The following is a 22,616-nucleotide window of genomic DNA, read 5'->3' as shown; positions in this document are numbered from 1 at the left end:
GTCATTATATTTTCCTAAAATTGAGAGAATTGGTATGTTGGTTTAGGAAGAGCAATACAAATTGTAGACGGAACTTTAGAAGATCAGAAGGGAGGGCTCTTTAATAGAGAACCTGGCTGAGTTTTTGCTCCTATGCAGGAATTAATATTGGTGGGAAAACCCAGCCAAGAGCTATGGCTGTTTTCTGATACTTTCCAAAAGTATACATTAACAGGACGCCCTTGAGATTGAGAGAACTTTGTCCAATATGCCTGGCAGAAGCCTTCGCACCTGGTCTTCCAGGCAAATCATATTTATAGTCCTTCCACCCAAAGGCAGGACACAGTATCCTGCCCGCTACCAAAACACACGCCCTTGCTCCAGTCTAGAAGTTGGGGTTTAGAAGTACAGCCTACTTTTTGGGTAAAATTGACCCCTCTAACTTCACATGTTCTTCGATTTTTAGGAGCAAATGTGGTTTTGAGGGGAGCTTCCCTTCCCACCCCCACCACCATCCCGTGCAATTTAATACCATGCTCGCCAGGAACCTTAACCTCGTCATTATAAAAAATGAGATATCCATGACCCGGGGTGAACTTGTTGAGTGTAGGTACAGCAGAGGAAATTCTAGACTCTAGGAGCGCCCGAGCCTTGTCCAGCGCAATCCTTCGTGTACACTGGTCAGTGCCTGGCGGTGCCCACCTGCGCGCCGATACCGCATATGGCGCGCTGGGTCCCCTCGTCTTGACCTCCGGCGCCTGTGTCCCGGCCCTCCGAGCTGGGCCAAGCTTCCCCGCCTTCCTCGGTCGACTAGTCTCGCTCGCTCGCTCGCTCGCTCGCTCCCGCTGTCCCTGTTCACCCATTTTTCCAGATTTCTCCTCAGTCATCCTATCTCACCCCCACCCCACCTACCTTAACTCCAGCCTTCTGTCTGTCCTCACTCCCTCCGTCCCCCGCAATTCCTCGTTTCTTTGACCTCTTCCCTCAACCATGCAGGCCTAAAAGGTCACACACAGGCACACTCAAACTCACACCCCAACACCTCGTCTCAAACAATCCCAAACGCAAGGTCCTTTGTTCCATTTCTTGGGCCACTTTCTCTGTCCCTTCCTCCCTATCCGACCCGGTTTGCCCCCCAGGAGCACCTTTCAGTCTCCCGGACGTCCCGACCCTCCCCTCTGATTTCTTGGAGCTCGGGGTCTGGCGCAGATCGCTTTCTCTCCTCCCCTCCCATCCTCCCTTCTTGTCCTCCTTTCCACAGTGGGAGCGCGTGCGTCTGCTGCTCGTCTGCTCCTGTCTAAGCGCCCTGCCCGGCTCCCTCTCTTTCCTTCGCTCTCCGGGCTCTTTCTCCGGTTCCCGACTCCTCAGCCAGCCCGTATTTACCTCCCTCCTCTGCCTCGCTTCTCGGCGCCCCTGCTCTCTCCCCCCCGCGCTCGCCCAAGAGCTGAGCTGGCTCCTACTCGCCAGCGGTACAGCCGGGCTCGGCCGCCCGCCCGCCACTGTGCAGTGGAGTTTGGTGGAATCTCTGCTGACGTCACGTCACTCCCTACACGGAGTCGGAGCGGAGGGAAGAGAGAGGGATGAGAGCGAGGGAGGGGAGAGAGAGTGAGAGACCGAGCGAGAAAGCTGGAGAGGAGCAGAAAGAAACTGCCAGTGACGGCTAGATTCCGGAGGCCTCCGCGCCCCCGTGGACACCCTCGGAACTTGGCACCCTCGGGAGCCCTGCAGTCCTCTCAGCCCGGTTTTCGGGCGCTAGCGGTGCAGCCCGCGCCTGGCTCGCTGGAAATCTCCCCGGGAAGCGGTGGGACGCGGAGACAGCAGCTCTCTCCCGGTAGCCGGTAAGTAGAGGCCGTCTGTCCCGCAGGGATGTGAGATAATGCGAGTTTGGAAATTTGTTCCACTTTGGAGAATCTTCACTGTAGGTGATTTGTAGTTCTTGGGGCTGCCTTCCCACCTCCACCCCCACCCCCAGGTAACGCAGTTGGCAAACAGCCCTAGCAAAGCCCTGTGCCTTTAGTCCCCAGTCACAGACACCAACAATCTATGGGGCGCTGAAGTGGAGTGGGAAGCAAGACCATAGCTGGCATTTAAAACGAGGTATCTTCCCTTAAATCTCGGTGCCAACACGGCAGGGACAAATCTTCAGGCAGAGGATTAGCATTCTCAAGATAAAGGGCCGGGTACAAAGTTTCAGCTACTGGAAGATTAGACCCCATCCCATTGTTACCAATTGGAAAAAAAGATTCCATCTTAACTGGCAGTTAGTGACCTCTCAGGCCCAAACGAATTACCTGGGAGCCAGGACTGGATACCAAGCTCACACAATTACTTCGGATTATAAATCCTTTAAATTGATCACCAGTCAACTCCAGTCTTGCACTTCAGGAGATAACGTTTAAATGGGTGCAGGGGAGAGGGCTATTTTCCAACTGTCGAGTAAAAAAAAAAAATGATTCTAAATCTGAGAAATATATGCCACTTTTCATTCCAATTTAATAGCTTTACTTCCCTAATCAATTTAGAAATCAAACCATCATAAGGTAGTCTGATTTTTGCTCTTTTTTGTGCATTATGTCTTACGAAACTAAATAGAAAAATCTTTTACTATTGTGAATTAAATAACAGGAATTCATACATTCTAAAATATTTTTATGAAAAATTAACCTAATTTAGAGAGATTTCCTTGAATTCTTTTTAGGCCATTAATAAGAATTAAAAATGGTTTTAATATCATTTTGGAGAAAATTCATCTAAATTTCAAATACCAATTATGTCAAGAAAACAAAGCAGTTAAGCAATATACATGGAGAATTTTTGTTGCTGTAACATAAACTAATCATTCAAGGTTTCAATAATCAAGCTTTCCCTAAAAATTAAATAGCTACCTCATTTATGGACTGTCTTACATTTTACCTAAGCAGAACTACACTTTAAATTATTCAGGTGCATTGTTCCTCAAGTTGAGCATGTTTGTCTTCAAGTGTTCCTAAAGCATCGATATTAATTGGTTTAAAAGAAGGCTTAAACTGGTAAAATACAGAAATGTGTTATGCAGTATTTTAATTTCCTTAAATGATTACTCACTGCAAATTAATTTACTAGCTAATCTCACCAATTTAGTTCATTTAAAACATATGTTCTTTTGCTGTTTATTTTTAAATTTTCCATTGAAGATTTTGTTATAGGTTATCAAAGTGAAAAGAAAGGGAAGGAATGTGAAAGGATTTGGAATTATTAGTACTATATTTTTTCCTGCAATTTTTTCTTATGACAATCATAGGAAATTATTTTTCAGCAAATTGTTTTATTTCTTGGAGCTTGCCTGCCAGCCTTGGCCACTGTGGTTCAGTGTGCTCCATTAGCTATGTAGTGCTTTTAGCATGCTCACAATAGAAAACTCAAGTTGGCTAGAGCAAAATTGCCTGGCATATACCTGGACATGAACTTTTGGAGTGAGAACTTTCCATCAGGGAAAATTGTGCATCTTAATTTGTGAGATTAGCCATCGAAGCCAGTCCCTAAATCCCACCGCCAAATTTGTCATGTAAGACTTGTCTTGACAGGGCACGTTTAAGGATCAGCAGTCAGGAATTGGAATTTTTTTAAATTTTAAATTATCTTCCCCATTTATTTAGACTCAATTCATCTAGTAGGCCTGGTCATTATATGAAGGAAAAAAATGCACATCTCAGGGCTCATTTTGACTGCAAAATAAATCCCCAAGTCACAAGGACACTAAGAGTGAGCTAAGGAACATGCTTTGACCTTCTTTTCAATCCTTTGGAGCAGAGTTTTTGAAGACTTGTTTTGTACTACTTTGTTTGGTCTTCAGAACTGAAGCTTGCTTGGGACTGGGGAAGAATGTGTAATAATTGACTGACTTTACACCGAGTGACCCGATCTTTTTCTTTTGTGTTCCATTCTTTTAAAAAATAAAAACTATTTGCAGTACCATCTGCAATGCTCCGGCTACCGGCTAATAATGCAACCAGTTCAGACGTTTAAAAAAAAAAAAAGATTATCGAAATGATGATGACATGCAAATTTCCCCTGAAATTATCATAAGTAAACATTTGAAGTCTGGACTAATAAAATCCCATCTGTGTTACTTCATATCGAGTTAGTAGAGAGCTGTGATAATGAATTTTGTAATATCTCACGAACAGACATCTCAATCAGGGACTAATCCTGTGATTTTACTGCAGAATCACTAAATCTGGAGCCGCCAAACTGCTACTTCTGGGCCCCCGGGCCCGCGAGGATCGCAGAACCCCCGCCTGCGTCCTTATTAGCGGGTGGGAGAACCGTTTGGCCGGGCAGCCCCTCCTCTAGTCAGCGACCTTGGCCCGAGGCCCCGGGTCTTGCTCCTTCCAGGAGAGGCCGAGGAGAGGGAAATGTAACTCAAGCCAGTGGCAGATTCGCAGCTACCTGCCCGCCTCTGCCCCTCCTCCAACTGGCAACGCCCGCTCCCACCCTCAGCCCTAGACCCAAGTGCAGTGAGCCCTCCCGCCGCCGGCGTACCCTGGTTAGGGTGGAGTGAGGCCGACGCCGAGACCCAACGGTCCTGGGGAGCCCGGGGCCTTCTTTCATTTCTTCGGTCTTTAAAGCAGCGCCGCTCTTCTACCCACCGGGACAGAGTCCCTCACCACCCACCTTTCCTGCGCCTGTGGCGGAAAAGGGGGCGCGCATTAAATGCTTGGCTCACTGCGTTGTGGTTGGAAATTTGAAAAAGGTTTAGTTTGCAGAGAAGGAGAAGGGGGAGAACTGGGGGAGCCGATCTCTCAGAGTTATTTCTCCGTCCTTGGCCGGCAGTACACCCTCTGGGGACTTTCGCCCCGCTCTCCCCAGTCTCACGCAGGCCACACCGTTTCCCTCCCCTGCGATCTTAAATCATACTTTAGGGTAAATAAATGGCTGGGGTGAGTATCTCCAGGGAGAAGTGTGGCTAAATATGGAAAAGTGGCTCCTGATGGACGAGAGGCCCAAAGCTGGCTAGTTTCTGGAGACCCCTCGGAGAGCTTTAGAGTCCTGCTCGTTTTCGAATTACAGAAAATCGAGGGCAACTGCTGTCTAGGACAGGAACAAGTTGATTCTGAAATTCTGGAAATGTTTACTGAGTTCCAAACTAACCAACGAGCACTGTGCTGAAAGGTGGCCTTCCCACACAACTCCCCAATAGAAAAGGCCTCCTCACCCGCTCCCACCACCGCCCCCCAAGTTTGCATTTGTTAAGGTTGCCCTGCTGTTCAGACGGACTCTTAACCACCGACACACACCGTATGAGTAGTTCCACAGCCTAGGTCTCCAGAACGTTGTAACTGTGTAGGCCAAAAGCCTCTGGGCCTGCCATTCGCTAAGATTCAAGAGGGAGATGCCCCCTGGGGCTAGAATGGGGGGGTGAAGCTGGATAGCAAGTGGCTGTCAGGTCCGAGAACCTAGCACAGTAGACGCATCTAGCGAGTATTGAAATTGCCTTCTCTGTCTCACTCCCGCCCCAGCCTCTTTGAGCCCTGCGTGCCCGCAGACCGCCCCTTCTCACAGCCCTCCTTCTCTTCTGTTTTGCAGATAACGGGGAATGGAGACCAACTGCCGCAAACTAGTGTCTGCGTGTGTGCAATTAGGTAAGACTCGCTTCTCCTGCCTGGTCCCCCGACGGGAAACCGCGCCACTCGAGGGCGGCGAGAGAGCACCGGCCCTGCTGTGAGGCCGCGGCGTGGGGCGCTTCCCGGAGGAGCCGGCCAGGGCAGGAAGGAAATCAGAACCGGGATGCTGGCGGCCTCATCTTTGGGGGGCTGTGGATAGGGAGGGAGCCGCTCGCCGCATCCCGAAGCCCCATGTCTCCTCCCCTGGGCAGGAGCAGCTGGCAGCCAGGGAGGAGCAGAGAGAGGACGCTCCCTGCTCTGGGTGGCCAGAGGGTAGGCAAGACAGGAGTGCCCTCCTCTTTTCCTTCTAACTGGGTCTCTGCTCTTTGTCCCTCTTTTTCCTCCGTCCTGCCTCCTCCCACACCCTCCACCCCCGCTGCTTTCCGCGGCGACCGGGGGCTTCTCTCTCCCTGCACGTGGGGCTGGCGCGCGCTGCCCAGGCGTGCAGCCGGCGGCCGTTGAATGCCTCTTCTCCAAAGACTCCGAAATCAAAAAGGTCGAGTTCACGGACTCTCCCGAGAGCCGGAAAGAGGCGGCCAGCAGCAAGCTCTTCCCGCGGCAGCATCCCAGCGCCAATGGTAAGGCCGAGAGCGAAGCGCAGGCCGCGCGCTGGGCGCTCGCCTTGGGGCCTCTGGGTGAGGCGCACGCGGGCGTGCCCGCCAGACAGGCGCTCTCGCTCTTTGAACTTAGACACTTGGCCTCTGGGTGGGACGGAAAGCAGCCGTTCCAGGGAAGTTAATTCCTTCCCCAAATCATACTGGACTCCTGAGACCCAACACCTCTCCCTCTCTCTCGAGCTTTCCGAGTGGCCTAATCCATACACATGCCAACCCACCTCAGTGCCTCTAGCTGGCGTGGTAAAGTGGTCCAACAGCGACCTCTGTCGCTCACCACGTCCCACTGCGTGCAGCACCAAGGGCCCACCGGGTCCCGGCGGCTCTCAGACGCGTCCCGCCCAGGTTTCTGGGTGTGGAGTTTACCGCACCGGAGGATTGTGTTGGCGGAGATTCGCTTGGCTGGGGAGGTGCAGGAGCTGACAACAGCCCGCAGAGCCAGAGGGCAGCGACTGTGCTCAGCAGCCAAGAGTGGAATGGAGTGTGTACCCCTGTCGACGCGAACCTACCTGTTGTGCTGGTTTTAGGGCCTCGGGTTTTGGTGGTGTCGTTGTTTGATTGGCTGGTTTCACTCTGGACGAGTCAAGGGACATTGCTTTTCAAAGCCTGCAGGCTTGTGTGAAAGTTAAAATGTCTCCAACCCATTGCACAGGCCTTTGCTGAATTGAAACTTGCCCTTCAGTAGGGGTGTGTGTGTGTGTGTAGGGCTGAGAGGACAAGCTTTCCCTTGGAATACATGAAAAACTCAAGTTTACTGTTCCTCTATTCTCCGGGTTTTCCAGGCTCCTTAATAAATAAGTGCCTAGCCTTAGGAGGTTGTTGACCTTTGATAGTGTGAGGAGATAAAGCGCCCTCCACCCCCGCACCTGCCCCCCAGCTCTCGGCCCCTAACCCTCTCTTTCCGGATTAAAGAGTAAGGATACAAATATAATGGGTGCCGGAGGTGGGGGGGAGGCAAATTGGGACCCTCGCCAAATAAACAAACCATATTAGTAAGAAGAAAACAAAGGCCTTGCATTTAGGTTTCCCAGTGAATCTGAGAGAAAAACATCATTTGTTGAAATAAAACGTATAAAGTGGTCCGGAGTAGACTGGCCTCGACACTGCACAATATCGCGACTCCTCCTGCTGGGCCAGTTAAATGCTCACTTGTCCGGGATTAACCCCATGGGGTTAAATGGGGCCATGCAGAGATAACGTCGGGTGATTTCTGTCATTAAGATTGTGTTAAATTCTTCTTCTGTTTGATAATCGGTCGTAAAAATAAATTATTAGACCGGACTATGTTTGGGATATGGTTAAAAATCAAAAGTAGCGATGACTCCCGGGGAAAATGCTTTGTGCGGGTTCAGCCCTGGCTCCAGCCAGACTAAAGGAGCTCCCCAATCTGACTTCGCACGGGGCGGACTGGCCGCCGCCCAGGCGAGGCTGACATGTCTCGCTGCACTAGGAGCTGGAGAGACGCAAAATGTCTCTTCCTTCCCCCACCCCCACCCAGGGTTCTTTGACCCCAGGAATGGCTACTGAGGGCAGGTGGCCTCCATGCGAGTTGGGAGGCTGGGCCCCTTCGAGAAGCCTGGGTGAAATGAGGGCCTCCTGGGTGGGGAAGAAGCTGGCGAGCTGGGGAGTCCTGCCGGCTCCTATCACAGTCCTGGCAGGTGCCCCTGGACGTTCGATTTTGATAATTAGCAAGTAAACAAAGAACAAGAAATAGCCATTACTTTCAGCCCGGATTATTTTAGTGCATGTGAAGGGCTCTTCCCCTACACTGCCAGTTCTCTCTTTTCTTCCTTTTGGACCAAAGAAGAAAATTGCTGCCCAAACATGTTTAATGCCATTAATTAAGACGAGGTATGTGATAGGAAGAAATGTTGAAAATCTTGACTTTATTGGCTTTTAGGGATCTGGTAGACCAAAAAATGTCACACAAAATGAATAGGCAAAGCTATAATACCCCTGAAGGAAAGTTGCCAGCATTCTCTTTACTGGATATAAGTAAATTTAACTTAGGCAATAAGAAACTTCTGGCCACAGCCTGCTTAAAAGAAAGATTTTTTTCCTCCTTTTTCATAGTTTTTATTTCCTTTTAAAAAGAAAAAAAATGTTCACAATGACATGCGATTTCCAAAAAGGGTCAGGATATTCTATTATTGGCATTGCCTTCTCACCCACCAAAACCCCATGTCCTCATTGAAGACAGAAAATGTTCTCCGAGTAGGCAAGGTAGATTTCTGGGAGGCCTGGGCCCTGAGTCCCTTCTTATAGAGTCCCCGATCCCTTGATACCCATTGGGCTGACCCACAGCCTGGCTAGAACCCCGAAATGGGAGGGGACATGAGGTCAGCTGGAGACCCTAAGGTCAGGGCTTTGAGAGAGGGTGGAGAGAGGAATGGCTAGGCATAATAAGTGGAGCGATGAAGAGTTGGCAAGTTAAGCAGTACCTTTGATAATTAGCAAGTAAATTAGAAGTAAAATTAGAATTAAGGGGCAGAGGCCCCTGAGAACGTCTCCCTACGTCAGCGGTCCTTGGCCTTTACTTGTTTGGGGTGTCCCTAAAGGAACCTCCTTATGGAACTCAAAAAGTGATCTTGACCTTCAGGAAGGCAATGACCTGATCCTCCCCTGTCAGTAACCCTTACAGTTTCCAGCGGTGGCTCTGGATTCCGGGCTGAAATCAGTCCGAGCTGCGGCCCCTTGGTCCTGGCGCCTGGCTTCGCGACCAAACCTAGGGCGAGTACCTTTGCCCGGCCTCCCCCAGCGATGCCATGAATTTTTAAACAGCTTTGGCAAAGTGGCTGGGCTCTCCACCCGGGTCTCTAGTGAGCGAAGACGTTCTTCCCTTGGGAGAGGGACTCCAAGGCCCCGTGCGGCTCCCAAGCCACCACACACACTCTCTCCCGGGGCAGCATCTCGGTTCCGGTCTTCTTCAGAGGACCCGGGATAACCCCGCCGCCCAAGCCCCCACAGACCCCCCATTCATTCAGTCAGCAAATGTTTGCCGAGCACATACTACGTGGGTCTCTAAGTACCCCCTGAAAGCAAACAATCCTAGTTCCCTCCTCTGTTAAGAAGCGACTTTAATGCTAACAAAGACACCGGCGACAGCAGCCCAGACCTTCCGCAGCAAAACGCAAAATGGTGGTGCACAGGGCGGTTCTCGTGGCCTCAGCGCTGTGAGAGAGGGGTGTTTAGAAGGGTACAGGGCTCGCAGTGCGGCGCGGGGGCAGGGATGGGGCCTGTCAAGTCGCGTGGGGTCTGAGCAAGAAGCAACCAGACAGAGGAGCTGGGCAAGGAGAGAAGGTTTTCTTTCTTTTTTTTTTTTTTTTTTTTTTCCGACTTCCCCGCCAAATCAATTGACTGGCAGAAGCTGCCCCTCCGTTTTGTGTTTTTGTTCCCCATCCGGAGTAATTGGAACAGTTGTCCCAAGGTAGTCAATCCCTACGGATCCCCGCCCGCAGAAGCAGGCTTTACAGGTTACGACTGGGTTTGCGCTCAAAGTTTGGTCAGGCTGGTGCGGCTGTTACTCCGCTGTTAATATATGCAGCAGTTGTGAGAACGGCTCCGGGGAAAAGGAAATGTATAACGAAAGCTTATTCGTGAGCAGGAATATACTAATGGAACAATCTGATGTCTTCTTAATCCTATGTAAAAAGCTTTGTGGTCTTCCTAATATTGACTGAATGGGTAATTAATGGCTCTTCATCTAGGCGAATACCCTGTAATCCAAAGATAGGCAAAAGACAACAAGCCCAAGGTAGAAGACAAAAGGCCCAACTGCGGCCGCCACCCGCCGCCAGCCCCCACTACTAGGGTCTCCAAATGGGAAAGTTTTCTCTCAGGAGCAAAAGGCCGGAGGAATGGGAGAATATACGTCCTTTTCCTGGGCTAGACTTCACCAAAGAACCTGGCGGCCCACCTCAGTCCTCCACTACTCGGTCTATCCTCCACCACTCCTGCTCTCTGCGTTTCTTTTTTCTCCCCTCTAGGAAGTCGCCTTCATTATGGCCCTGAAATGAAGTCCCCCCCCCCCAAAAAAAAACACAAAAAAAAACCCTATTTTTCATTTGGAAAGTGATTGATAACAAGGACCAACACACAAGGTCCTCAAAAGTCCCAGGCAAATGATCGAGCTCCTTTCTGATCCAGGTGGAGACTCCTTTCTCTTACAATCCAAGGCAGAGAGTCTTTGAGGACTGAGGTAGTGGGGAGGAGAGAGAATAAATTAGTAGAAGCAAGAGCACGCAAAATTGTGTATATGTGTTAAAGAGTGATTAGGAGTGATGGAGTCAACTTCATTGTGAGGATATGACATGAAGAGTGCCCAAGATTCTCTCAGCGTGTTTTTTAACAGGCTGACATTTTAATTTAAACCTTTAGAAGTAATATATTACTTGGGTTACTACAATGAGCTGGGTTCCTTTTTTCGTCAGCTGACAGCTTTTAAAATATTATTTCGCTAGGGAAATAAAAGCTTCATCTCAGATTATAGGTGGGTATTTTTGGATTTATGTGATTTATGGTCACCATGACAACTAATGCTGAATGTTAGCTACCAGCATGTCTGGGAGAGGGAAGACTGAAAGAAGGGAGAGCAAGAGAAATAGAAAAGGGAGACAGACATGAGATGGAGACGGAGACATAACGAAAAGAGAAAGAGAGAGGAACGCTTTAATTCAATTGTTGTTTTGTTTATTAAGTGACTTTAGTTAGTCCCTTGCCACTTCTCTATCTCTGGACCTGGATATTGATATATTGATGTTTGTCTTTCTCTCTCTCGCTCGCTCGCTCGCTCTCTCCTCTCTCTCTCTCTCCTCCTACCCCAAGCAAACATTTATACTATTGTCTTTATTTTACTTTTCCATGCCTAGTTGCGTTGCGATGAAATGAGCGCCTAATAAACCTGTAGCGGTAGCACGCTAACGTGAAGAGGCATGGTGGCACGTGGATTCAGTGATTTCGGCAGCCCCCTGCTCCCGCACCCCCTCTAATCCCTCGCTCTTCTCTTCACCAGCCAGCGTGGGGGTACATAACCCCGCCACCAGAACTCCCTCATCTAGTCACGCCATACCTCACGTGGTGGAATGTGTGAGGACAGAAATATGGGGACCATGTACACGGACCCAGAGAGGGTGGGTGTTGCTCAGTACATCTACAGAGTTCTGATTCAGAAAGAATCCACCCTTTTTTACAAACTAGCACTTTTTTATTCCATTTAGGGACTGAAGGGCGGAAAATCAGCCACAGTAAAGCCTTTAATTTCTGTGTTATGGCGGGGGTGGGGGGTAGAAAGGGGGCCCGTTCCAGCTTGATTTGTGAGCGTAAAAAAGCCAGGCAGAGGAAAGAGGAGAGAAAGGGCCACTTCTTGGGCGGGGTGCAAGGTCTCCATCTGACCTCTGCGCCTTACACCACCACCTGCACACACGCCTGTCACGTGGCTCCGAGCGGAATGGCTGGGGAGGGGAGTCGTCCTTGAGTTAGCCTGGACCACAGTAAGATTCCTACCCTCTATGGCCTGATAGCATAGGGAAACATCTTAATTGAGCCATCTTCCAGGTGAGCTCTGAGGAGCTGTTTTTTTCTAAAAGTCGTGGGTCGCTTGACTAGGTCCCAGTCCATACCCAGACCTCAGCAACTGAGAGTTCGGTGGCACAGCAGAACCAATCTCATCGCGGAGGCCAGAGGGGCTTTGCGCAACTAACACTAAAGAGTGTGAAATTAAATAAGACCTTAAGACTGGTACTCGATGGCCAGTATCAGCTCACGCCTGGCCTGACCCCAATTTACACATTTCCCTCTTCAAGGGGTCTTTCTTTGAAAGAATTAGCAAGACAACCCAATTGAGACGACACCTGATGTCTTGAGACAGGAAAACCCAAACCCTCACTGGGCTTCCTGTCCTTGCCCAGCGAGACCGTGCAGCATGCGCGGCTTCCCTGAACGGACCACGCTGAGTTTTTCTAGACTGAAAATTTCTAGAACCAGTCAAAGAAACGGGAAGGGGGGGTGACAGTAGTGCTGAACCAAAAACATAAGATCTCTTTCCTTCCAACTTCTTCCTATGCTGCCTGTACCTGTGTACCCACAAGATTTTTATAAATTAAACATCCAAAATTAACCACCACCATCACAATTTTAATTGAAAAGTGTTTCCTGGTTCCCTACTAGACGTTTGCTTTTCCCATTTAGACTTTTCATGTTGATACCATGGAGTGAACCTTGTTGGACCTGGGAAGTGTGTTACCCAAACTAAGAGTTTGTGATTAGTTGATTAGGAGAGAGTTGAAATTCCGGCTGGAAAAATGCAAATAAACTGTTGTTTAGAGAGCTGGAGTTGGAAGAGGACCATATATATGTGTAATAAATAATATATATATGGTGTGTGTTTTCACTCTAACCAGAGTGTTCCAGATAATTGTCTTTAGTATCCTCCACTTCACTTTGCAATAGATCGACAAAATTTAAGATTCCTTGTATTTTTAGGCTTTTAGGCTACCTGAAGATCACCAGCACTTCCAGAATCTCCCACACTTTGGCACTATGAGAAGCTGTCACTTCCCCTTGGGTTTGTCACCCAATTTGAAGGCTGGTTTAGGTCCTTCACAGTGTGTATTTGTCTTGATGAAAGTTCTATTAATCAAGCAGAGCCACCTGCGCTTGCATTAAAATTCGGCGGGTTAAATGAGAGGTGGACTTAGAATCGGTACGGCTCCATGAAGCTTCTCAGCTCTCCCAAGCAACTAATGGGTTTTGGAAAAAACCAGGAGCTTCCACCAAAAACTTGCATGCTCTATGATAGAGAATTTTTCATTTTTTGATGTAATGGAGTTTCTAGTTGAAATGAGGCTTTAGGGGCATGGTACTGTGGGGATCGCAGCTATACTGAGATTTAAAAAAAGAAACTAGAATATGATTAGTAAACACATTGGGCAGAAAAGAGCTGGATTCATATTGACTTATAGGTCATCAGCTGGCAGTACAATGGCAGGAAATATTTACTTTACCCATATACTTTATGATCTTGGGGGAATTAGAGGAAATTCAATAAGAAAACGGCTAGAAACATCTAAAACCCTTATTTAAAAGACTTAAGCAAATTAGAGTCTTATCAGATTAAAAACCACTACAAATGTAAGAGCATTGTCTTCGGTGAAACGCTGTGGGGTCTGAGGAGATTCTCCTCCAAATCTCAGGGATAAAATGCGTCATTTAAGCACCAGATAATGAACAGAATGTAAATTAATTTAACCTTCTTTACCAACAGACTGCTGGTGTAATACGTATAATTTAGTGATAAGATTGCAGGACCTAATGTAGCTGAATGTATGAGCCTCAGCTAATGCAGACCTGTCACAGGGGGATGTGTTCTCCTCTGAGCAGGTTTGTGTATACCTGGAATGGGGGTGACCTAGAATTAAAGTTAAAATTAGAAATGATGATTTAAAATTTGCTATGAAGAAAGTTCCCCCTTAAAGTGGGATGGTCCTTGTGAGGAGATACTGAAGAACAATTCTCATTTGGTTCCTTGGACTGCTCTCAAGAATGTTTAAAATGGGGGAGGAGTTGCAGATAGGGTTTGGATGTGGGGAGAAGGGCAAAGCGAGACGCACAGGATACAAACATTTTTGGAGTCTGTTTCATCCACTCTGTCCCAGACTGAGTCAGTTTCCCAATCTTGTGAACAAGGACAAGAAGGGAGTTTTCTGAAGATACTCATACTGGTGTTGCAAATCATTGACTGTAGTGTCAAACAAGTACACAGTCAGGGATGATAACACTAACTCCACAATAACGCAATCGCCAATGCAGAACCCAGGGAAGATTAGTTTGTGCTCTCCAGCTGACCTAAGCCAAAGGACAAAAGGACTCTCAAAAATTATTTTAAATGATACGTTTGGATTTCTTTCTTTACTTTCTTTGGAAATTAAACTTTTTTTGGAAATAGTGCTGTAAAGAGTTGGATGTCCCCAAAGGTGATTTTCCCTTTGTTTTATATAAATGAATAAGGCTTTGCTTTTCCTAGCTGAGTGTTTTCCAAGCTTTTGCCCATCACTTACACACTACCTCCTCTGCCTGCTTGGACTTTAACAATTCAAGACAGCCTTGAGCCTCCTAGGAAAAGAAAATGACTTAAAAATTACCCTTGAAATTGGTTATTTGGCAACATTCTTAATTGTATGGAAACTCATTAAAGCATATTTCATATATAATTAGCTCAAGGCTGTTGATTCTACAAGCTTTATGGATTTCAATCTGATTGATAATAAAGTAAACAAGAGAGTCGAATTTAAAGCTCGGCTCTCTCTCGGGTTAGGACGAGCTTAATACAGTGTACAAGGAATTTGAAAGATCTAGGATATGTGTCTTAATCAACGTTAAGTAGAATGGATAAGCTTTCAGCATTTTGAAAATGCTGGGTTAGGGTTTCTATTCTATTGTATGTTTTCTGTCTGGGGACTAATAAGCATTACAGAGAACGTGATCTGAGGTGACTTTTTATTCTTGTATAAATCCAGAGTGAACCACCAAACAGTTGTTCGCTTAAAGTCAGGGTAATTTTCTTTTGACGGGTCCATTTGCTTCTCGATTTCTAATTTATTAGCCTGACTTCTCAGGGCTCTGTCTTTTTCTCTTTTTGCAATTAAAATACAGCTTTTTCAGATTAGCGCCCCATTCACCTGACAGACTGTTTGGAAATTTTAAGATCGGAGAGGTGATTTGTTGGTGTTTTTAAATATTTCTGGGTTTAAGTAGCCTGTCTCCTTTTCATATAGGGGAAGAAAAACACGTCTGGATTGGAAATGGATATAGTGAGGTACAAAAAGAAGGAGTGGAGGGTGTTTTGTTGATCTATGTACCTTCTAGCCCTCGACCTTTCTGTCCTTTACTCCCGAGCCTTTTACTCCCAGTCTCATCCTTCCACCTCCCCGCCCTAACAAAAAGCCGATCGTCTTTTGCCCGGCTGGAGCCGGCGGGTGTAGACTCGGTGGGCGCAACAAGGTATTTGCCCGGCCCCGCACAGCTGATAGGTGCAGGCAGCACTGTCCCTCCACCGAGGTTCAAGGCCTCCTGATTGGTGCGAAACCACGTCACTCCAGCCCCGCTAAGCGACTGGGAGGAGGCGGGAGGGTGGGGGAAGGCAGTGGCCGAGTGACGTCTTGGCACCAGGAAGCCCGCCTCTGGTTTTAAGATGTTAGGCCAACAGGGAAGCGCGGAGCCGCAGAGCTGGTCCGTCGCTGGCCCGAGTGCCGGGAGCTGAGCTGCGGCGTGGCCCGGCTCGAGCTCGACAACCCGTCGGGGTGTGCGTGTGTGCGTCGCGGAGGGTGCGACCCCGGGCCCTCGCCGCCGCCACCACTGCCGCCGCCGCCGCCGCCGCCGCCGCGGGGATCCAATATCAGCTACCTGTCCCTGTCACTCTTGACACTTCGCTGTCAGGGCTGCGCGCCGGGGGCGGGCAGAGCGCGCTCCGCGTTAGCTTTCCTTATTGGAGGGGTACTTGGGGGAGGGAGGAAAGGAAGAAAGGGGTCTTTGCCCACTCTGGTTTCGCTTTGGAGCTTGCAAGCCTGCTCCGCAAAGACGCTCCGAGCAGTGCCCTCCTGCCCACAGCCGAATGGCTCCGTTTGCCCACTGACTTTCGGCCGCCGACCCTTTCGCTTGAGCCTTCCGAAGAAAACGGGGCGGGCTCGGCTGGAGGACTCGGCGAGGGTTGTGTTCCCTGGCTCTGCCCGCGGCGGCCACCGCGGGAAACCTCTGCGCTTGGAGCGCAACGCGGCGGCGGCCCAGGATTCGTAGGGCGGCGTGCTCCTTCGTCCATGAACTGCTTGAAAGGCCCGCTGCACTTAGAGCACGGAGCAGCAGGGACCAAGCTGTTGGCCGCCTCCTCGTCCTCCTCCTGTCACCATCCCCAGCCGCTGGCTATGGCTTCGGTCCTAGCTCCTGGTCAGACCCGCGCCCTGGACTCCTCCAAACACAGGCTGGAGGTGCACACCATCTCTGACACCTCCAGCCCCGAGGCCGCAGGTAAGGCGCCGCACCGCCCCGCGGTACCCCCGCCCAGCCGCCCCGCGTCGCTCGACCCTTCTCGCCCGAAAGGAAGTTGGCCCCTGCTGGGGGAGGTGTGGTGGGAGTGGTCGTTCAGCTTGCTCCCTGCATAACTTCCGTCCCTTTTGCTCTACCTCCACCACCGGCCGGGGTGGCGCGAACGGCGCGGGCCATTCTGCGGCCCTCCGTATTCCAATCCTAGCCTCCGTTCTGTTTCTTGAGGCACAAAACTCCAAGCATCTCCACCCGAGAACGTTCAGAGGCCGCTCCCCATCTCCCACCCCGGCCCTGTTCTCCTTTAGGCTTTCAGCTCCCGAGAAGCTCCGCTTGTTAGAAAAGTATTTCTGAAACCATGTCTCAGAAGAAGAGGTGGTCGTTCTAAAGGGCGGAGGAACTTGGGTGCCTGACCAAATCCCAAAATCTACTTTCCTAGCATTCCGAAACCACGTCGAAAGCTGAGCTTTCTTCGAGGAGGGTCTGTACAACACGCGCGGGTGGCTGTCCCAGGAGATTTGGTGTGTCTGCGCAGAGGCGTATGAATGTGCTTGAAAGCACGGGCTATAAAAATGAATGTGCCGTCGCAGGGAGATAAACATGTAAATAAAACGTGCGGCGCCAGGGGAGGGGAGGAGATGGGGCGCGCACACCCACACTCACGTCTGTACCCACCCCCCCAGACGCAGCGCTCCCTGCCGCGCGAGTGGCGGCTCATACACTCCTCCTCGCCGGCCACCCAGCTCTTCCCGGACGGTGTCGCCCGGTCCAGTTGGAGTTCCTGGGTTGCCAGTGGGCATGCTGACAGGAACCTTTGTGTGTTTCGTTGTCAGAGAAAGATAAGAGTCAGCAGGGAAAGAATGAGGACGTGGGCGCCGACGACCCGTCCAAGAAGAAGCGGCAGCGGCGGCAGAGGACTCACTTCACCAGCCAGCAGCTGCAGGAACTAGAGGCCACTTTCCAGAGGAACCGCTATCCGGACATGTCCACACGCGAAGAAATCGCCGTGTGGACCAACCTTACGGAAGCCCGAGTCCGGGTAGGAGCCCGCGCGGAGCCTGAGAGGGCGAGGCGGGAGGGGTTTGTAGAGATGCAGGCAGTGTAGACAGGGTGGGACTGTGGAAGGGAGCGCCGCCCCGGAGGGCACGAGTGGGGTGGTTTTGCAAAGGCAGAAGGCCTCATGGCGGCCCCAATTGCGAGATTACAGGTCCCCCTTCCGAGACCGGCCGTGGCCCGGCGCAGGGACCCTGAGCGGCACCGGCTCGCCGCCCCGCCATCCAGCGCCCTCCCAAACTGGGCCTCGTGGCATTTCCCTGCACAAGGCATTGTGTTCCCAACATGCAAGTCTCCAGGGGAGTGCTAATAAAATCCCTCCCAGGCCAGGAGCCGTGAACAGGCTCCAACCTGTGCGCCTATAATAAGGAAAACCCGCCAGAGACACGCAAGGAGTGGCCCTCGCTGGGAAACTTTCGCGCCCGGCCTGGCCTTTTCTCTACTCCCCTTGCTTTCCTTATAAGGTCTTTGCGGTTTTTCCGCCATTCAGGTCTTTCTCACACCCTATCTCCTGGTTTTGTGATCTTCGGAAGTCATTTTAATACACAATTACTATCCGGCTAGTCCTCTTAGAAAAAGAAAAAGAAAGACTTTTCGGTTTGGTTTATTTATCTTTTCTCAGATTGTTACACCCTTCCTCCCAGTTATAATAGTTTTATTAAAGAAAGGGCTTACCTTTGTAGCAAATCTGTACTTTATGGATTGGCAAAAATGAACTTAAATCAATTACCCAGTAGCAACATCCTGGTTTATGCTGGTCGGTGGAAAATTCCAAAATTGTTGGAATTCTGGAAGCAGAAAACACACATAGCAGGATCCAGAGACTTTGTTGTAGAAACAAAAAATGTTCTGGATAGAAAAATAGAGTTCCCAGTCAGAGATGAAAAGCAGAAAGAAGCAAGCATTATGTAACAATAATGATGAAAAGAATAAGACCAAAATGCACTTCCCAGAGCAGAGGGAACGAAGGCACTCTCTGGGTGGCATTTGTGTAAGGTATGAGGCAATAGTAGTGGTAGAAGAGCCGGGATGAAGTTGGAAATGGTTTTAGTTTAACCGCGTAGAGCTAGTGCTCCAGGCCGGCCGGTGTGGTTTTGCTCCAAGGTCAGTCTTTCATTAGCTCTCCTGCGCAACAGGGGAACGGGCCTCGCACGTACTCTTCTCCCTGGGCAAAGTTTAGACGGCCTAGGGTAGAAATGGCAAGTAATTAAAATAAAAACACAATCTGTGGGTTTTGCGGAATCTTTCGGAAAAGCCCTCCCCCACCCCTCTGGTTTCTCTCAGTCCCTCCCTAGTCCTCTGCCGCCGCCACGCTAGGCTCCCGCTCCCTCCCGCTACCTCCTTCCAGACCCGCTGCAGGTCGAGCCAAGTGGGAGTGAGGCTTGCTTTTTATAGCAGTCGGATGCAGAGAGGAAGGGGGCTAAAAAGGAAATCGAGAATGAAAGAGAAAAGGAAAAAAAAAAAAAATGCGGATTAGGCGGCTGGGCCCGGCTGAGCTGTGTAATGTAAAACATCACTGGTGTCAACTCCGAAATCTCGGGCCAGTCTTCACTCCAATACACAAAAGCCGCCGTCTGGGGCGACGGGCGGACCCAATGTGGATTGAGAGCAGGGTTGCGGCGGGGCCACCCTGCATGGGTAGGAGCTGGCCGGGGTGGATGGCTGCCAGCAAAGCCAAGCCACCGGACTGGGCCCAGCGGGAGCAGCGCGGGGTGCTGGGGCCTGGCCTGGGGATGGGCGGAGGGTGAGACTGAGGGGAGTGAAAGGAGGAGGAGGAGGCTGCAGAACAACCTTTTCTGGGTTCCCGGAGATTTACGCACGAAGCTCGCGGAGTTTAAAGAGCTGTCGGGGAGGTGGCCTTTTGCTTTTTACTTGGTTATTTTTCTAGGCGAGGAACGGGGTCGCGCGCATCGCCCGTCGCTCGTTGAGGGGAGGGCGCACATTCCCTGGAGTGGGAGGTGGCAGTGGAGATCCGAGAGGGGAGGGAGGAGCTGTATGGGGGAGAAAGCCGGCTCTGGTGCCCTCTCAGCCCCTGGCCCTCTACATTTAGTCTGTGGCTTTGGAATGGAAGCAAGTTTGCAAGGTGGTTGGGAAGAGTTGGGCAGAAAGCCCTCTGACCCGCGTTTATTTTGCAGTAAGTGTTTTTAGACCCCGAAGAAGGCTTGGTGAAGAAGCCACCGCAGGCCGCCAGGCATTTGGCTGGGGGTTTTGGCGCAGCTCAGAACCCAGGCTCGCAGGCCTGGGCAGGGCTTGGGCTGGTGACTGCGTACGGGCTCTGGAAGCTTGGGGCACGGGCCGGGCCGGGGGTGGGGAAAACGGTGGCGGCCAGGGTGTGTGTGTGTGTCAGAGAGAAGGCAGCCTCTGGTGCTCTCCGGAATCCACGTTTTACTTATCCGATCTATGGCGTCTGTTTGCTCCTGCCCTCCAACCCCCAGGTTTGGTTCAAGAATCGTCGGGCCAAGTGGAGAAAGCGGGAGCGCAACCAGCAGGCCGAGCTGTGCAAGAACGGCTTTGGGCCGCAGTTCAACGGCCTCATGCAGCCCTACGACGACATGTACCCGGGCTATTCGTACAACAACTGGGCCGCGAAGGGCCTCACGTCGGCCTCTCTGTCCACCAAGAGCTTCCCTTTCTTCAACTCTATGAACGTCAACCCCCTGTCGTCGCAGAGCATGTTCTCCCCGCCCAACTCCATCTCGTCCATGAGCATGTCGTCCAGCATGGTGCCCTCAGCAGTGACCGGTGTCCCGGGCTCCAGCCTCAACAGCCTGAATAACTTGAACAACCTGAGCAGCCCGTCCCTGAATTCCGCGGTGCCGACGCCCGCCTGTCCTTATGCGCCGCCGACTCCTCCGTACGTTTATAGGGACACATGTAACTCGAGCCTGGCCAGCCTGAGACTGAAAGCAAAGCAGCACTCCAGCTTCGGCTACGCCAGCGTGCAGAATCCCGCGTCCAACCTGAGTGCTTGCCAGTACGCGGTGGACCGGCCGGTGTGAGCCGCGCCTAGAGCGCGGGGATCCTAGGACCGTGCGGGACCGGGCAACTCTGCCCTTGAAAGACTGGGAATTACGATGGAAGGTCGTGGGCACTAAAGAAAGGCAGAGAAAGAGAAGATAGAGAGAAAAGGAAACCACTGAATTAAAGAGGGAGCCCCCTTGATTTCAAAGGAATTTCCTCAATGTCTGACATCTTTCACTAAAAGTATTTCCAACAGTTGCAAGGACACACACAGATGTTTGACTGAATATGACATTTTAACATTACTATAAGCTTGTTATTTTTTAAGTTTAGCATTGTTAACATTAAAATGACTGAAAGGATGTATATATATATCGAAATGTCAAATTAATTTTATAAAAAGCAGTTGTTAGTAATATCACAACAGTGTTTTTAAAGGTTAGGCTTTAAAATAAAGCATGTTATACAGAAGCGATTAGGATTTTTCGCTTGCGAGCAAAGGAATGTATATACTAAATACCACACTGTATGTTTCTAACATATTATTATTATTAAAAAAATGTGTGAATATCAGTTTTAGAATAGTTTTTTTTCTGGTGGATGCAATGATGTTTCTGAAACTGCTATGTACAACCTACCCTGTGTATAACATTTCGTACAATATTATTGTTTTACTTTTCAGCAAATATGAAAAAAATGTGTTTTATTTCATGGGAGTAAACTATACTGTATACAAATTGGTCTGGATTCTTTCTGCCCTCCTTTGCCGCCTGGACAGGGTTTCTCAGTCACTGCCTCCTAAATAAACCAATCCCTCTGCCTGCCTCCTTAAAGATGCAAGGCAGCAGTACTTATTTAAATTTGGTAGAAATAACTTATAGTCATGTATCAGAAACAAACAAAAAAGTCACTCCCAGCAAAAATGGGCTGCAAAGTCTGATCTTGTCTCCCAGATTTTTCTTTGGCTTGAACCCAGAGGATTCCATTATTGTTAGCAAATAATGTAAGAGAGAAAGAAAAAAAAGAGAAAGAACTTTAGAAAGTATGCCAGCTTGGAATGAATCTTTTACTTCTGGGGGAGGGGGCAGGGAACCTGCACCTCCAGTAAATTGTTCTGGAGAAGTATGTGTGTATGTATGCATGTACAGTTTATATACATTCCTCTTGAAGAGGAATATATCTATAATAAGTTTACAAGGAAACACCTCCAGTTCAAAATATTTAGGCCTCCACGTTTATCTTTCAGACTTAAGTAGAGAGATTCTTCATGTTATATTGCATTACTATTTCCAAATCCTTTTGAGACATTAAAAGAAACAAAGACAGTTTCTAATAACTACAGCCCTTTAGTTTCTCAAAGAGCCCAGGGGTTGAGAGGTTAGAGTGGAGTTTCCTGAGTCTTGTCGAGCAATATGTAGTTGAGGCAAAGGTCATGCTCCCAGTGTTTTGTTTTAAATAATATTGACCCATTAATTCTAAACCTGCTTGTTCCTGAAATTATACAGGATTATAGTTTGCAAACTGCGGGACAATGAAGCAAATCAAGATGAATTACAGCCCTGGCCCTCCCTCCCATCCTCTGACATCTAAACCGGGAATGAGGTCGTTGTGAGTGTTTAAAAGAACTTTAAACACCCGCTGATCCTTTGTCGATGGTTTTTCACCTGTATTTTTTTTAATGTGGAATTTGATTTCGTAACAAATAGCAAATACAACTTAGTCCCAAAGAATTCACCACCTCGGCGCTAGAGGGGTTGGGGGGGGGCGGGGGACAAGAGTTCTGAGGTCTTTTGCTATTCTGGTCATAGCCTGTCCCTACCCCCCCATCCCGGGGAGCGAGGACAAACACCACCCTGCGGAACTTGGAGCGAAAAGTAGCCCCCGATTTTCTGGAGCCGAGAAAACCTGTGTTTTTGCGCTTAGGTTTCTTTTATCAGATTGAAACTTTACCTATAAGCTTTTGGAACTCAGACACTGAGTCTTTGTTCTGCATGGAACTGCCGCTGCCATTTAAAGAGACAGCAAATAATGTCCCTGATTTAAGATCAGTGTTCAATGTACATTAACTTTCTTCCTTTCTTTTTTAAGCTCTGCCTCCGACCTGCGGAGGGATCACGCGGCAGTAGGGGGCAGATAGAAGCCCTTTGGGCGAGGGTCACCTCTATCCTTGTTGTTCACTTGAAAGCACTGGAGAGGAAAACGGTCCCCTCGGGCGGACTTTGGCTTCTGGAGCCGCGGGGCCCAGTTGTCTCGGCTGCCCCAAACCTCCGCCCGGTATGGGGGGAAGGGTGACGGGGGAGGGGCAGCGGGGAGTGGGAGAGGGGATTTGGGGATG

General features: G+C 49.6%; 1 protein-coding gene across 3 annotated transcripts; it reads left to right on the top strand.

Annotated features, from left to right (window-relative positions):
* The first annotated feature begins 1,184 nt into the window (after window positions 1-1,184).
* PITX2 (paired like homeodomain 2) lies at window positions 1,185-21,018 on the top strand. Of its 3 annotated transcripts, XM_019741889.3 has the most exons (5): window positions 1,185-1,817; window positions 5,545-5,600; window positions 6,062-6,199; window positions 17,101-17,306; window positions 19,756-21,018. In XM_019741889.3, exons 2-5 carry the CDS (start codon window positions 5,555-5,557, stop codon window positions 20,317-20,319), a joined length of 954 nt encoding a protein of 317 aa, XP_019597448.1. In that variant the 5' UTR covers window positions 1,185-1,817; window positions 5,545-5,554; the 3' UTR covers window positions 20,320-21,018. The 3 variants fall into 3 exon arrangements, with proteins under 3 accessions (XP_019597448.1, XP_019597449.1, XP_019597447.1); XM_019741890.3 differs by lacking the exon at window positions 6,062-6,199 and having other exon boundaries at window positions 1,218-1,817; XM_019741888.3 differs by lacking the exons at window positions 1,185-1,817; window positions 5,545-5,600; window positions 6,062-6,199 and adding an exon at window positions 11,576-16,252.
* The last annotated feature ends 1,598 nt before the right edge of the window (window positions 21,019-22,616 follow it).

The sequence above is a fragment of the Rhinolophus sinicus genome, chromosome 1, assembly GCF_057876585.1.
Source record: "Rhinolophus sinicus isolate RSI-liver-muscle chromosome 1, RSI-T2T, whole genome shotgun sequence".
Classification (NCBI taxonomy): Eukaryota; Metazoa; Chordata; class Mammalia; order Chiroptera; family Rhinolophidae; genus Rhinolophus; species Rhinolophus sinicus.
The sequence above is the reverse complement of the archived record's forward strand: the minus strand, read 5'-3'. Positions and strand labels throughout refer to the sequence as shown.

What these genes read in the sequence shown, in the direction of transcription:
- PITX2 (XM_019741888.3), top strand. Translation starts at nt 16,045, where the DNA reads ATGAACTGCTTGAAAGGCCCGCTGCACTTAGAGCACGGAGCAGCAGGG. An exon ending in CTCCAGCCCCGAGGCCGCAG is followed by an intron (nt 16,253 to 17,100) that starts GTAAGGCGCCGC and finishes TTTCGTTGTCAG; the next exon opens with AGAAAGATAAGAGTCAGCAG. An exon ending in TTACGGAAGCCCGAGTCCGG is followed by an intron (nt 17,307 to 19,755) that starts GTAGGAGCCCGC and finishes TCCAACCCCCAG; the next exon opens with GTTTGGTTCAAGAATCGTCG.